The sequence below is a fragment of the Podarcis filfolensis genome (assembly GCF_964270895.1).
Source record: "Podarcis filfolensis genome assembly, chromosome: 8".
NCBI classification, from domain to species: domain Eukaryota; kingdom Metazoa; phylum Chordata; class Lepidosauria; order Squamata; family Lacertidae; genus Podarcis; species Podarcis filfolensis.
In genome coordinates, this window is record NC_139611.1 from 62116918 (window position 1) to 62132293 (window position 15376).

Genomic DNA, 15376 nt, shown 5'->3' on the forward strand with positions numbered 1-15376 from the left:
GCAAGGAAACTTCTTGCCCTTCTCCAAGATGAGAGGATTCCAACCCGTTATCCCTTCAGCTGTTTTTCGAGCTTCGCCCTGATCCGAGATGGCGATTTTTGTCCCTCTCTACCTTTCTCGGTTTCGAAGCAACTTGCCAGCTTCTAAGATGGTGGAGCCGACCTATGGAAGAGAACGGCTTACTGGCCCTTCTTTTGACCACCGTCTTCTTTTTTTGCCCGGAGCAAACATGGCGGCGCGAAAAAAAAGGAAGCGAGGGAGTAAAGGTTCGGAAGGAGGGAAGCCCCGAGTCCTCCTGGGTAGACGGTGAAGCAGCAGCCACTTCCGCCGAGGAGAGGCCTCGCCAGCAGTAAAAATGGCGGAGTCGGTGCTAGAAGTTGTAGGGAAGCTGCAGTCGCGGCTCACGGGCAGTTCGGAGCCCAAGAAGGTAAAGGACCCCCTCAAGGGGAGGGCGAAGCAAAGGTGGCGGGTGGGTCCTCTGGTAGCCGAGTGGTTTGGGGAACTCTGGCTAACTGGGTGGACAAAGAGGGGGCCCCGCTTGTAAGGGCCACACAGCAAAGGAGACGAGAACTGGGGAGGGGTCCTTGAGAAGGAGGTGGGGGGCGACTCGGAGGAGGTCGGTGGGATGTGGCGAGGTGGCTCCCTAGTATGGATCCCGGTGATCTGGAGTAAGGGATCCTACCCCCTACTCAAATTATGAATTTGGGGCAGGCTTGGACTTTTTCACACCGGGAAGATGGGAAGACCAGGAGATCCAACGTCTCTTTTTCCGAAGTGGGGTGGTAGTCAGCAGAGCTCCGTTTCCAAGGGCATGTACCTTAACGTGTCTTAAGTTATTCTATGCCTTCCCCCCTCCCCGCGCCGCCCCACAACACCCTGGTTGAACTCTGAACCGGGGTGGTTGCAATGAGGGCTCCGATCTCAAGCCCCTTTTCCAGTGTGTTCCTTGAACCCCCTTTTCAGTGTGTGCTGATGAATGGTGTGCGGGTTGTCGCTGTGGACCTATGAAAGGGTCGATCTGTCAAATAAAATCATCATATGTGCAGTGTAAAGAAGGAAGCGGGGAGGTTGTTGGGTTTATCCCCACAGCGAGCGGGTTGCTGGAGATATCTGAAGCAAGGCAGTCCTCAAAATTTTATAAATCCCTCTGCACAAATGTGGAATCATAACCACCCTTTGATTTTGTAGTTGCAACTACTTTAGGTGCGCTGACCAAAAAGTAGAATATATCCTTATTAATTTTAAACAGTGCTTTTTTCCTGGGGGGACACATATCCCTAAACATTTTGTGAATCTAAGTTTGGCTTCATTGAGGGGCAGTATTTCAATATGAGTAGGAAAACAAGAGTACCCCTAAACATTTTTAAAGAAAAAAGCACTGATTTTAACCATCATGTTTACATGCATCCCCAAAATGGTTAAAGTATGCAAAGAGGCAACTAAGCTAAGCTAAGTGATTTTCATTATGTGCTGATTGGGGATGTAAAGTGGGGGGGGGCGGGCATGGGATATGGTGAGTGGCTCTGTGAATAATTTAGAGGATAGGGCTGGATTTCTTTTTCCTGGACTCATAAAAGAGGGTTATTCTGGCAAATCACTATAACTTTGGTGTCTGCTGAATACCTCATCATGTCTTTGCATTGAACTGATTTAAAATAAGGTTACGGGAGAGATCAGATGCATTGCACTCCATGTACTGGAGCACATTAAGAGCTAGAGGGAACGCACCATATCTCTGGTGCACAGCATCAAACCACAAAGTGAAATCAACTTTGTATCTAGAAGTGCTTCCTGTATTTTATGGGTTTTAGGTTTGCTTAGCAATGTGAGTTGCATTTTTACCTAGAAATTCCTTAAAATCAGATGGCCCTGCTCCTTGGGAATTCTGGGAACTACAGTACTATAGGCTTGGGGTTTCGAACCAGGTCAAAAATGCTTTTTGATTTATATGTAACATGTTGTTTTTTTAAAAGTGTCTGGTTCTTGCAACAATTTATAAAAAAGAAATTCATAGGTGTGAAAAGGAGAGTTTCAATGCCCCGCCAGCTTAATTCTTATTAATCTGCATGTCCACAAGTATGCTTTTTGTATCATCTGCTCTGTGTATTTGTGAGAGGGGGTGGGAAATGGCATGCACAGCTAGAATCTGGTGTCTGCCCTATAAAATATTGGCTTCTGCTTAAATAAAAATGTGAAGGTCCTAGACCTACACATTAGGGGGTGGGTGCCGATCGTCCAAAATGGCAACTTATCATAGTGTACCTGTTACCATGTGAGACATCAGGGTGGTCTGTAATATCCAGGCAAATGATAAGAAGTGTGTGCCCTTTCCTGTTTTGTTGACTTTCTGAATGGGTGCAGATGTTTGGCCAAGGTCTTGTCATACAGGCAACTAGTGGTGCCATATGGCAGCATGTGTACCGTGATAGCTGATACCACTTGGTAAAAGGACCGTCTGTGTTCACCCTTCATCCTGAAAAATTCTGTGAGCTTTGTCCAGGGCAAAGTCCAGAAACCAGTAATATAAGCTTCTTGGGAAGAATTTCCACTGGAAAAGCAAAATCAAATAATTTTGCTGCTTTTAGCAAAAACTTGATTTTATTCTTGCAACAGTTTTTCTAGTTAGAGTCTTCATAAATCATCAAGGTGAGAGGATTGCAATTTAGAAAAAAATCATGTCAGATGGGACTTACATACTCATGGAGACCAGTGTTGAACAATCTCGGGTCTCCAGACATTACAACTCTTGACATCCCTAGCTAGCTTAGTCAATGGGCAGGAATGATGGGAGTTTTAGTACAATATCTTGGGACCCAAGTTTGAAGAACACTGTGCTGGACTACATGGTCCTGAGGCTCCCAGGTGGGGATGTGATTGAAATAATTTCTTCTTTGCCTTTTTAGCTAATAAGGCTTCCAGAGCAGTTAGAAAAATCAGTAGTAAGTGGTTCACTGCCCTCAGGCTTATGACACATGAGGAAAAAGGGACAGGAGGGCATTCTTTCTCCTTCCTCTCAAATGCTAACACCTCAGGCGGACCCTTGCCTCTCCTCCCCCCCCCCCATGAGGCTTGATGTCTGTTGTCCAGGAGATAGGGATTTTGCATGTTTTATAAAACCCAGGGAAGTGGAAGTATTGTTGGAATAGAACTCACACCAGCCCTTAGCTGGCGATCAGGGCTGATGGGAGTTGTAGTCCAAAAACATCTGGAAGACCACCCCTGCTATAAATCCTCTTTTCTATTACCCTTTTGTTGTTGTGTTATCTGTATTAAATCCCCACCCATACTTTATTCTCGTACTTTTCTTTTTAAATAAGCTGTTTGTATGCCTTTATTCTTCACTCTACCAGATTTTGCGTAACTGAAACTCTAATTTTGGGCTTAGCATAAATGATTACACAGTTTGTAGTTTTATTTTTGCTTCCAGACAGTTTTCAAAGATGTGGATTTCTCTTTTGGGCGAAAGGCTGAAGTGGCAAGGTGGCAAAAAGGACTGAAGACCCCGGAGATGGTTGTTCTTTGGCCAGTCAGGGCTTGTAGGTGCACTGTGGCCAGGGGGAAGGAAACTGGGGTCGGAGAATGGCCCTGTCCCACCTCCGTGTCTGATCCTTTATGAAGCATTTTCTATTTGTTTCCTTACATGTCCCCCCCCCCACTTTTTTCTGTTTTGGAGCCATGCTGTTAGCTGCAGGTCTAAATGCTAGACACCAGACTGACACCAGACATGCTTGACCTGCTGCAGAACACATGCAGCCCTGGCTGCAAATAAAAGTCTGAAAGGAGTTTGATCTCGATCTGAAATTTTGCCATTGAGCCTCTAATCCAGGGTTGGACAAGTGCATTTGTGTACGTGGATGGCTCAGAAAATGTCGCTCAGTGGTCTGAGTTGCAGAAGTTCTTTACGGCTTGTGAAACATTTTGCCTGACTCTGGTCTTTTGCTTCCAGACTGGTTTCTGGAAAAGGTAGTGCTCTGGCTTTAGCCAAGGGGCTGTACAGGGGAAGATAGGAAGTTGACTTATATGAAGTCAGACCACTGGTCCATCTAGCTTAGTGTCATCCATACCTATTGGCAGCTGCTCTATGGTTTCAGGCAGGGAGTCTCTCCCCCTTCTACCTGGAGATATTGGGAAATGTTCTGTGTGCAAAGCGGATGCTCTGCTGCTGAGCCATGGCCCTTCCCTTAAACAAAGATAGCGTGCACTAGTGGCAACACCAATGTTTTCTTTTTTGCTTTGTTAGTTTGGTCTTCTTTCTGAAGAGAGGCAGAGAGAGAGAGGTTGACCAGCTGCAGGAGAGAAAAGGAGCAGATATCTGGCTGCACCCAGAGTAAATAATTTGGCACGCACATTTTAACTCGTGCAGCTCTTCTTTAGACCATCTATAAACAAAACTGCAATAAAAGAACAAATGACAAGACAATTGGATGGGCTCCCTTTGTAGTTTAGATCCATTCAGTAAGCGAGTTTGTACAATTATCCTGTTAAAATATCTTCGGATTGTAACCAGTGTTGGTCCGACTCGGAGTAGATCCATTGCAAGTAATGGACATGGCTAACACATTAATTTCCATGGGTCTACTGTGAACATAACTTACAACCCCCTTGCTGAAGAAAGAGCAGTGCCACATTGGCCCAAATGAGACTCTGCACCTTTGAGGCCACGTCTCCCTTTTGTTTTTAGACTTGGCAGATGGGAAGGAGGTGGGCAGAATTTTTCTCAAACAGTTGTGTAAAACAAAAAATTTGGATAGATGCTGCTTTCTCACCCACGAAAAGGCACTCTCCCCTTGGAAGAATTCCCTCTTCTCCACAATTGTTATAAATACAGGAGCCTTGCGTTTGGGGAAGGGCTGTAGCTTAGGAGCAGAGCATCTGCCTTGCCTGCAGGACACCCCAGGTTCAATCCCTGCCCCCCAGCAGCCTTAGCTGGGCAAAAATAGCCTGGCTTCAGTTATCCATTCTATGGTAACCTTCAGGTTAGACTACTGCATGGGATTGCCTTCAAAGATTGCATGGAAATTATTAGTGGTTGGTGGGGCATAAATAGAATATATTCGTGGCATTGTATACAGTGTTAGTCTTCCTCAGAGTAGCCCATTGAGGTTACTGACCTTACTAGGCATCACACAGTTTGAGTCATAGAATCATAGAAGTGTAGAGTGAGGAGGGACACCAAGGGTCATCTAGCCTAACCCGCTGCAATGCAGGAGCCACAGCAAAAGCATCCATGATAGATAGTGCTAGATTCGAGATGGTGCAGCCCTCAGTAGGTCTTTTATTTATTTATTTATTTATTTATCCATCTATCTCACCCTTACTCCAAAAGCAGCCCATGGCGGCAAACAAAGCTGCAAAACAACACACTTAAAGATAAGTAAAGAAAGAAACAACCCATCAGAGACTCCATCAGCAATGCATACTGTCCTTGAGGTTGGCCCAGAAGCTGCAGCTGGTGCAGAAATTGGCAAGTTGACTATTTGGGGCAAACTATCACCACCGTGTTTCACTGCTGCTGAAAGAATTGCTCTGGCTGCCAGTTTGCCAGGAAGCTTAAGTTCAAGGTACTAGTGTGCAAAGCCCTGTACAGCTTGGGACCAGGGTGCCTAAAAGATAGTCTCGCCCCTTCTGCACCCAACCAATCACTGGGTTCTGCAGGAGAGGGCCTCCTGTGGATACTGTCTTATTAGGAGGTCCGTTGAGCATGATAGAATTCCTTCCAATACATACTAAGACAGGCACTGACTATATTGACTTTTTGGCGCCTACTGAAGACATTCCTCTTTCAGCAACTCTTTTAAGTGGAGATCTTTATCCCAGCATATGACCGCATTGGAACTGTTTTTATATGTAGATTTTTTTTTAAATGTTCTATACATATGGAACTGGTCCCCCCCCCCCACTTTTTTGTTTTACAGCTGTAACTCTTTTATTTGATTTTTATTTTTATTAATTTATTGTTGCTACCTTTCCTGGGACCTTGTGGTAGAAGGTGGATTAAATAAATAAATAAGAGCATAGAAAAACATTTTTTAAATAGTTGCATGTCCTCATGGCTAACAATTTCAAGGTTGCCAAGAACAGTATTTTTCAGCCATCAGATGCCTGCTTAAACAGGAATACGCTCAAACTTTTCCTGAAACTTAATAATGCGGGGAGATGGGCATGCCTCACCAGGGAGGGCATTCCACAAATTGGAGAACCACCACCGAAAAGGCCCTGTCACGAGTCAGTGGCAACCGGGCAGCATCTAATGGTGATACTGCCACCAAGGTCACAACTACCAATCATTGGCTCCAAGATGGTTCATATTGTGGGAAGGTGCTCTTTTAGGTACCTGGGTCCTCAGCCAGTTAGGGCTTTGTATGCTAGTACAGACATCTTGAACTGGGCCAGGTAGCTCCTGGGCAGGCTGTGCAGTGCATTTGGGACCAGTGGCACATGGTCCTTCCCACCAGCTTAGCAGCTGTATTTTGCACTAGCTGCAGCATCTGGGCCACCTAAACAGGTCTGGTGTTGGTAACTCCTTGACTCTGCCAGTTTCTGGTCCTGGCCATGCTGCCTTTGCAGACAAGCCACAGCAGTGGAGGGTTAAAGTCAGAGTGCCACCTGCCTTATGAGATGCTAGGAAGCTTCCTGTGCTCCAGTAATTCAAATGATAGGAGAGCTGCAATGGGGCTGCCTTTTGCTGAATCTTCAGGATTCCTTGTTCTGCATCGTTTGCCCACAAAAGGTGTGAGTATTCTTGTTCAGCAGGACTTAATTTCCCTCTGTGTGGCTGCCATCATAGAAGCTGGATGGATTTGTTTTCTTGTGCCCTTCCTGCTTTGCTGCTGCCAAACGGAACTCCCTTTGATTGGCGGACACCTCATTCCCTTTTCATTTTTGTCTCTGCAGCTGATGAAGAGTTTGAAGCGGCTTTCAGAGTTGCCTATTACGGTTGATATCCTTCTGGTAAGACCTCTTTTGATAACAGCACTTCTTATTCCCAGATATGCAGTGTATCACTGAGGGTATGAACCACCTTTAGGATTAAACAGGTGGAAGCCAAAATGAGCTCCAGTGGCTTTTTGTCTGACCCTTAGCATCATTCCTAATCTTAAGGATTCTCACAAAAACCCAGTAATTTCTCCCAAATTGAGAACCAAGCAAAGGATTCTTTCATATTTTATTTTTAGTGGGTTTTTTATTTGGTTGTGTTCTGATGTTTTTAATTTAACTGTTTTGGGCTCCCTTTTGAGAGTGAAAGGTGGGGTAAAAATAAACGAGCTTTATTTTATGTACTTGGGGGGATTGGACATGTTACCTGCCAGGATGAGACTGGATATACACAAACCTAAAAGAAATACACATTGGCAATCAATGATGGTTAAAACTTGAGGTTTTCTGTATCCCTTCTGCAGGAGACTGGAGTGGGGAAAACTGTGAACGGTTTACGGAAACACGAACAGGTTGGAGAGTTTGCCAAGAATTTGGTGGCAAGGTGGAAAAAGCTAGTGCCAGTCCCACAGGAAGTGGAACGGTAAGCCAGCCATCCCCTAATTCTGTTCTTTGATGACCTTTTATACCAGATGACATCTGGGGACTTGTAATTCATCAGCTGAAGTCATTTCATACCTCAGAATAATTTGAAAGATTCCCACGTTTCTTGCATTGATTGTGGCTGACCAGGTAGGGACCAAGTAAACAAGCCCATAGCAGTGTGGGATAGAGTCCAGGAATCCCTGCTGTTTTGGGGTACTTGGTGGTACAGCACATTCTTGGGGTGTAGAGTTTCCTGGCTCAATCTCTAACATCTCCGGGTAGCACTGGGAAAGGAGCTTCTCTATTGGAAACCCTGGAGAGGTGCTAACTTTGGGTTACAGCCAATGTTAGTCCTACTCAAAGTAGACTCATAGAAATTAATAGGCATGACTAACTTCGGTTTATTAATTTCCATGGGTCTACTGCTTGATTATCACCTGTTCTGTGTAGTGACAATATGAACTTGGTACAAGGCAGCTTCTTTGTTCCATAGCACAGGGGATTCTGGTTCATCTCTGATCTGCCTTGTAAGCATTAGGAAGGTTAGAAGGACCTGTTGGATTAGGCCACTCTAGCACAGCATCCTGTTTTTGCGGTGGCCAATCAGATGCCTATGGGAAGACTGCAAGAAGAACCCAAGTGCAATCCACCCTTCGACTTTCCAGAAATGTCAGAAGCATACTGCCTTCAATACTGGAGGGTTGTTCATAGCGACCGACAGCTTTATCCTCAATGAATTTGTTTGAATGCTTTTTAAAACCATTCAAGTTGGCCCCCACTACATATTATGGTAGTGAATTCCATACTTCTAACTTTGTGCTGTGTGAAGAAATACTTCCTTTTGCCTGTCCTGACTCTTCCAACATTTGGCTCCTCTGCATGGCCCTGGGTTCTAGAACCGGGAGACTGGGAGAGAGAAATGTCTCTCTGTCCATTTCCCCAACACCATGAATAGTTTGTCCACTCTGGTGTTTCTCTCCCTTTTGATCATTCATATAATTCCTTGCAGGCATTGTAGTGAAACATACATGCCACTCTTACAGGAAAGCTTTTAGAGAACTTCAGTGCAAATATGCTTTTAGTTGGAAGGCAGGCTATAATATATTTTTTAATGGATACCTTCCCTCAGAAGAACAACCCTCCCGTTACTAGTATTTCTGCAGGAATTGGTGATCTGGGCATGTCTCCTGATTAGAAGGACACAGTGGGTTGTATCTCCCCACCAGGAATGCTTGAATGGTCCAGTTGCACCCATTCTAGAGGCAGGCAGCAGAATTGTCCACCTCTAAGTGATGCTGCATAGCTATATGAGACTTACCCAAAGGGATAGTAGGCATCTTCCTCAGAGGCCATGTAATCTGTTGAATCTGCATTGTGTGCAGTCAAATAATCTGTTGTTCCCAGTCCAGAATTGGGTCACAGCAGGAATAGCCCACCTCCAGGAGAGACTGGCTGAGAGTTGGCACGGGCATTTTCATGGGAAACTTCTTCCATGTGATGGCCCCTTTGGGCTCCTTGGAGTCTTTAATTACTATTTTTATTTTTATCGTGGCTCGTTGACCGCTTTCTCCTAGCAGTAAGAATTACTGGCCTAGCTGCTGCTGCTGGACAAAGAACAGGCACTGAGAACTGCTGGAAACAAAGGCAAAGTTGACTGACCTCCCCTCCCTTATGCTCAAGGAGGGCAGTGACTAAGTTTGTGAGAGTGAGACTGTAACTGTAACTCAAACCCCAGAGAGTTGCACCATCTGTGTTGCCTTTTCCTGTGCATTGTATGTGATCATGGAACCTGGGTGCCAATTTTTTTGGCTCTTTTGAATGATGACTGTAGAACACCAGTTTAAGCAAACATGTTCACTTGCATTTTGTCTTCTTCTGCATTATCTCAAATGACATAGTCTGTACTTGGACTGTTGGCATGTGAGAAAGTAAATAAGGGACTGTCAAGGTGAAGGAAGAGATACGTTGTACTTCTTGAGTGCAGGGATATTTTATAGACACACGTGGAAATGTGCAAACTCCATCTTCAGCCATAAGGACTAGAAACTTGGCCTCAAAAAATCTCCAGCATTCTGTCTATTGTAGAACTGGAATGGGGAGCCTCTGGCATTCCCAATGCTGTTGGACTGCAACTCCCATGACCCTTGGCTATGTTGGCTGGGGCTGATGGGAGTCATACTCGAGCAGTGCTTGGAGGGCTGGAGGTTCCCCACTCTTGTTGCAGAGGCACTGAAGTCAATAGTCTTGGCTGCATTCTTTTTCTACCTCAGTAAAGGGAGGGAGGCCAACCTCAGAAGTAACTTAATGCTTTGATGTCAGGTTTTTCTGATCTACTACTTCTTTCCTTTTCTATTTTGCAAAGACCTAACCTCGAACCTGTAGAGCGCAGCTATGACCGAAGCATCTCTAGGAAACGGCAAAGGGAACCTTCCCCCAAAGAGGATGAAGAGGTTGACCAGGACTACACAGAGGCGTACCAGCCTTCCTGCAGCCAGTCGTACGAGCCAGACAATGGGGCAAAAAAGCCCAAGAGATATTATGAGCCCGAAAAAGCCCATGAGACGTTGAGCTATGGTGTTCCAGAGGACAGGACGTGGGGCAGAGAGTCCCCGGCTCTCTCCTCTGACCAGGAATGCTCTGACTATGGACATGCGGCCTCGCCCGAGCCTAGTGATAGCCCTCAGGACCTGTACATGGACCTCTGTAGAGCTGAGGACCAGGAAAGGGAGCAGAAGTCCCTTAATCGGAAGTCCAATAAGGGCCATGGCTTTCAGGACAGGCAAGAGGGAAGCCAGAATAGGAGCTTCAGTGACTCCCAGGAGAAAGCCAGCTTGGGTCGCAGCAAAGAGCACAAGTCTTCTCACAAGGAGAAGCTGCGGCTGGAGGCCAAGGGGGAGGAGAAAGGGCCTGCTTTTAGCCCGGAGAGGCTGCTAAAGGCTTCCTCCAAAGAGCCCCTGCGAGACTCTTCTATGGTGGGGGGCAGCAAGGAGAGGCTGAAGGCCTTGGACAGCACCAAGCGAGAGAAGAAGAGAGAAGGCGGCAGCAGTAGCAAGAAGGAGAAGCCACACGTGGACTTGGAGGAAACGCTGGACAACCACTTGAGGAAGCAAAAGTACCAGGACTCTGAGAGAGTCAAGCCAGAGAAGGTGAAGCTGGGCAGCCTGGAGGCCTTGCCTGGAGATCGGGAGAAGCGCAAACCAGAGGGCGATCCCTCCAAGAGCAAGGAGAAGAAGGCTTCAGGCAGCTCCAAGAACTTGGAGGGCAAAGCCAGGGCCTCCGAGTCAAACAAGAGACCAGCCAACTTCTCTCCTCCAAACGATGGGGAGGGAGACGCAGAGGATGAGTACGAGAAGCCGAAGATGTCCTTTGAGTCCTACCTGAGTTATGACCAGCCGCAGAAGAAGAAGAAGAAGAACGTGGTGAAGCCCACGGCTCCCGTCCCAGACAAAGACAAAGGGCACGGCAAGCAGAACGGTTCCAAGTCCAGCACCAAGAGCTCTGACACGAGCAGGAAGACACACAAGCAGGCCAGCGAGAAGAAGCAGTCGGGGGCTTCCAAAGCGAAAAAGGTGAGCGTGATGTTTTGGGGATACATTGCACCTTCTCCCCTTGAGGGTTCACTTGCTCCTAAGTGCCTTTTACAATAAGGAAAGGGGAGATGGCAGGTAGAGAGCATCCACAAAGGCAGCAAAGAGGTGGACCTGCCTCATGGCATGGCAGCTCTGGAGGAAGTTCTCTGGGATGCAAGGGAACTGGAGTAGCATTCTAGGGTGCTGCTGTTCATTTCAACGAGACTTGTGCAGAGACAGTCTCCCAAGGGATTACATACACCCTCACCTTATTAATGAGGAGGAGAGGGGAGACCATTTATCTTGGGGTGGTTCTGTATGTGCTCCATCTGTTTGTGAAATATGGTCTCTCTTATCTTTGTGGTCTAGCACCTTCTGGGCAGCCCAGGATCTCCATACATACTGCCCAGGCTTGCACCCCAGAGAGGTCACCGGTGCTGCAAATGCAGCAAAAACAATGTGGGAGGAAGCAGTGCAGTGCAATTACATCTTGAACATTTTCACACTTATCAGAGTCTGTATTTTACTTTATTATTGATGTTTTATTAAAAGGTGTAGCTCGCCTCTCTTTATTTCTATTTAGCTGTGGGAGCGGCCTCAGCTCATTGGCAGAGCTTTTGCCTTGAACCCAGAAGGTCCTGGGTTCAATCCTCAGCACCTCTAAGTAGGGCGAAGAAGGACTCTTGCCTGGGACTCTGGATAGTCGCTGCCAGTCAGTGTAGACAATGCCAAGCTAGATGGGCCCATGGTCATTGGTCTGACTCAGTATAAAGCAGCTCCCTAAGTTCCCTATGTCTTCTTGGTGACTCCAGCCTCTGATAAACTTACTAAAAAGCAACTGTTGGAGATTTGATTTCTCCTTTGCAGCATAATTGCAAGTGGTGCAGGGCTTGTGACACCTCTGCTCCTCAATGCCTCGGGGCATCTTGCTCTCTGTTTTGCTCCTGTGGATTCTGAACTCCCCAAATTCTGAATTAATGAGAAAGAACTGCTCTCTGCTTAGGAAATACAGTTTGGTACCTGATCTAGCTTCAGCACACTGAGGAGCAAGCTAGCTTTAGTAAATCAGAAGGAGGATAGAACTTCTTCGTGGAACAGTGCTATGAGAATAAGGAAGACTATCCATGGAAATGGGATCTGCCTTGTCTTCATCCCAGACTTATTCACATGTAACGATGATCCATGGTTAGTGGATAATTGCATGTATGGGGAACCTTTGGCCCTTCAGATGTTGCTGAATTACAATTCTCAGCAGCCCCAGCAAACATAGCCAACGGCAAGGATGATGAGAGTTGTGGTCGAACAACATCTGGAAGGCCACAGATTCCCCGGCCCTGCCTGCACAGTGCCACCTCCCTCACCCTGAAAATGGCTCATCAACATTGTGTAAAGCTTGCTTAACTTCTGTATTCTTGGGGCCGCTATATTCTCCAGGCACTAATCCACAGAGACCAGAGCAAGCCAACCTGTTGGGCAATGAAATAAAATTGACACTGCCTAACAGCGATGGCTTCAGGTGTATGGAGTGCATGAAGTGGCATGGCATAAGGTCATGGGGGCTGGGCAGAGCACTGCCGAATAAAAATGCCTCCCGCGAGATCCCCTTGAGTGGCAGCACTGGCAGGGAAATCCATGTCTGGGTAGGACTTGCTGTATCTTTCCTTTGAAGAAAATTTCAAACAACATTTTACTGCACTTTTATGTTAAAATACATGCTGCACTGATTCCAATCTCTGTTGCTGGTTTTATTCCGTGTTAGATTTTCTTTTCATACTGCATTTTATGTTTATAATTTTTACTTGTAAACCACCCAGAGGACTGTAGTCATTAGCTGGTATATAAATATTGGAAATAAACAAGCCTCAACTTTGGCCTCAACTTGAACTGAAAAGAAGACTAAGTGCATGTGATTGTATTTGCTCTCATTTCTAGCAGCGGAAGGGAAGTGATCATAGGTCACTGGTAGTGAATGTGCTTTGCATGCTGGGAATCCCTAGTTCAGTTCCTGGCATCTCCAATTAAATGGATCGAGTAGTAGGTGATGTAAAGAAAAATGCCCCTTATGTCTGAGACTCTGAAGAGCTGCTGATAAGTTAGTATAGACCAAGGGTGGGGAGCCTCAGGGCCAAATGTGGCCCTCTAGGGCTTTCTATCTGGCCTTGGAACCTTCCCTCAGGCCACACCCTTTACAGGCTGCTGCCAGTCAGTGTAGACAGTACTGAGCTAAATGGACCAGTGGTCTGATTCAGTATGGTTGCTTCTATTTGGAGGGCAGGGAGAACTGCCATTAGGCAACCAGGCAGACAAGTGTTTGCTCTCTCGCCACTCCTGCCCACCAGCCATCTTCCTTCAGGACATCCATGGGCCACAAATGACTAGGTGTGAGAAGAAAGCCTAGTAAATATTATAGCGGATTAGCAACAATTTCATGAACTTTATTTTGCAGAGCTGCCTTAACTTAAACACTTTATTTTCTCCTCTATTCCAGATGATCATTGACGTGGTGCCAACGCTTCCTGACATCCCCTTGCCCCCAATCCAGGCCAACTACCGCCCTCTTCCTACAATTGAATCGATGCCCCTTCCCCAGCCAAAAAGGAAAGGTAACTTCTGAGCTAAGAACAGGATGGAATCTGCTTGAGAAAATCCTTTCTAAGACTAGTGGGACAGCTCCATTCTTTTAAAACCATCAACAACGAAACCCCTATTAGAATGTAAAAAGCAGGTGCTGAAAATACCCAATATAGAGATTATTGGAGGAATCTTACCTTCCAAAGGCTTTGGAATAGAAATGCACCATAGCTCTTCCCCCAAGGCTTCTAAAGAGCTCAGCATGCAGTCCTCCTGGGGAAGGAGGTTTCACACCTGGGTGCCACTGCTGGAAAGGCACTGCCCTGACTTGCTCTCAAAGGGTGTAGAGAATGGTGTCATGTGAAGATCTTAATGTACAGCAGGGGTGGAGAATGTGTGGCACTCCAGATATTGGATTCCCAGCTCCCATAAACTGGCTGGGGGTGATGAAGGTTGAAGTCTCACAGCATCTGGAGTGCCACATGTTCACTACCCGTGATGCATTAGTGAAAGGTGCACTCAGGTACCTTGGACCTTAGCCCTCCGATATGCCTGCTGGATTGAGAAATAGATGGACTCAAAGTTTAAATCATTAGGATCTTGTGGAAAAGGTATGCCCCTCTGAACATGCTTGGAGATCAATTCTTGACCTCTGTTTGGCTTTGAAATGCAGGCATGGATTTCACTTCATTGATCCGTGATTCAGTTCATGCGAGGTTTATTTCCACTTCTGTCAGTATTTTGCCATGCAGCGTGCTCCTTGTTTTCTGTGTTGCTTTTGGTTGCCTGGTATAGAGAACCATCATTCAAAAGCTCTTTGCTTCTCAGTCATTTTAGTCATTATGATATTAGTGGAAGAAGGGCTGGAGCTCGGTGGTAGAGAATCTGCTTTACATGCAGAAGGTTCTAGATTCAATCTGTGGCATCTTCAGGTAGGGCTTGGAAAAGACTCTTTTCTGAAATGCCGGAGAGCCACTGCCAATCTAGCACTGAGTATGAGGCAGCTTTGTATGTTCTTCACACCAAGACTCTGAAATCATAGGATAATAATAATTCACAGTTATGTAGTAATAATAATAGTAATTAAGAGAACTTATAAACCACATCTTGGGATCAGAATGGCATGTGTTCCATCAATTTAAAGTGAATTACTATTAAAAACAGTTCATTGTCATGTTATGGGAGCCATGTCTATTAAAAAAGAACTAGACAAATTAATGGATGATAGGTCTGTCGACTCCTAGAAAACCAGTGGCCCTCCAGATGTTGCTGCACTGCAGCTCCCATAATTCCAGACCGCTGACCATGCCAGCAGAGGCTGATGGGAAATGCAGTCTACTGACATCTAGAACACCACTGGTTTCCCATCCCTGTAATAAATCATGGTGATTGCTATGTGGAATCTTCCAGGTTCATCAGCATACATGAGTTCCTGATTCAGGAGCTGTCAGCTTCCCAGTGGCAGCTTTTGGACCAGGGCTGGAGATGGAGTGGTATCTAAGGCAGATCGTTGACCTTCTGCAATGAGACAGCAGGTCTTCTTGAGAAGGACTCAGCAAGCCGTCTGAGCTTTGTGTTGTATTTACCTAAACTCTGTACTGGATCCTGAGAACTGACAGTGACTTGTTTCTCTGCTTTTATCTCACTTTCCTCCTTCAGTACTGTCCTCACCCACAGAGGAAGACGAGGCTGGCTTCACAGGACGCAGGCTGAAT

The 15376-nt window shown here is 46.1% G+C and overlaps 1 protein-coding gene across 1 annotated transcript in view; it reads left to right on the forward strand.

Moving 5' to 3' along the window:
- Positions 1-56: 56 nt before the first annotated feature.
- Positions 57-15376, forward strand: part of ELOA (elongin A) — a 26445-nt gene continuing 11125 nt past the window's right edge. The window contains exons 1-6 of the mRNA XM_083625523.1: positions 57-427; positions 6895-6951; positions 7401-7519; positions 9884-11090; positions 13579-13693; positions 15321-15376. The exon at positions 15321-15376 is cut by the window's right edge and continues 100 nt beyond it. Coding sequence (XP_083481649.1) covers positions 356-427; positions 6895-6951; positions 7401-7519; positions 9884-11090; positions 13579-13693; positions 15321-15376 — 1626 coding nt within the window. The 5' untranslated portion in view covers positions 57-355. The remainder of the gene's footprint in view (positions 428-6894; positions 6952-7400; positions 7520-9883; positions 11091-13578; positions 13694-15320) is intronic.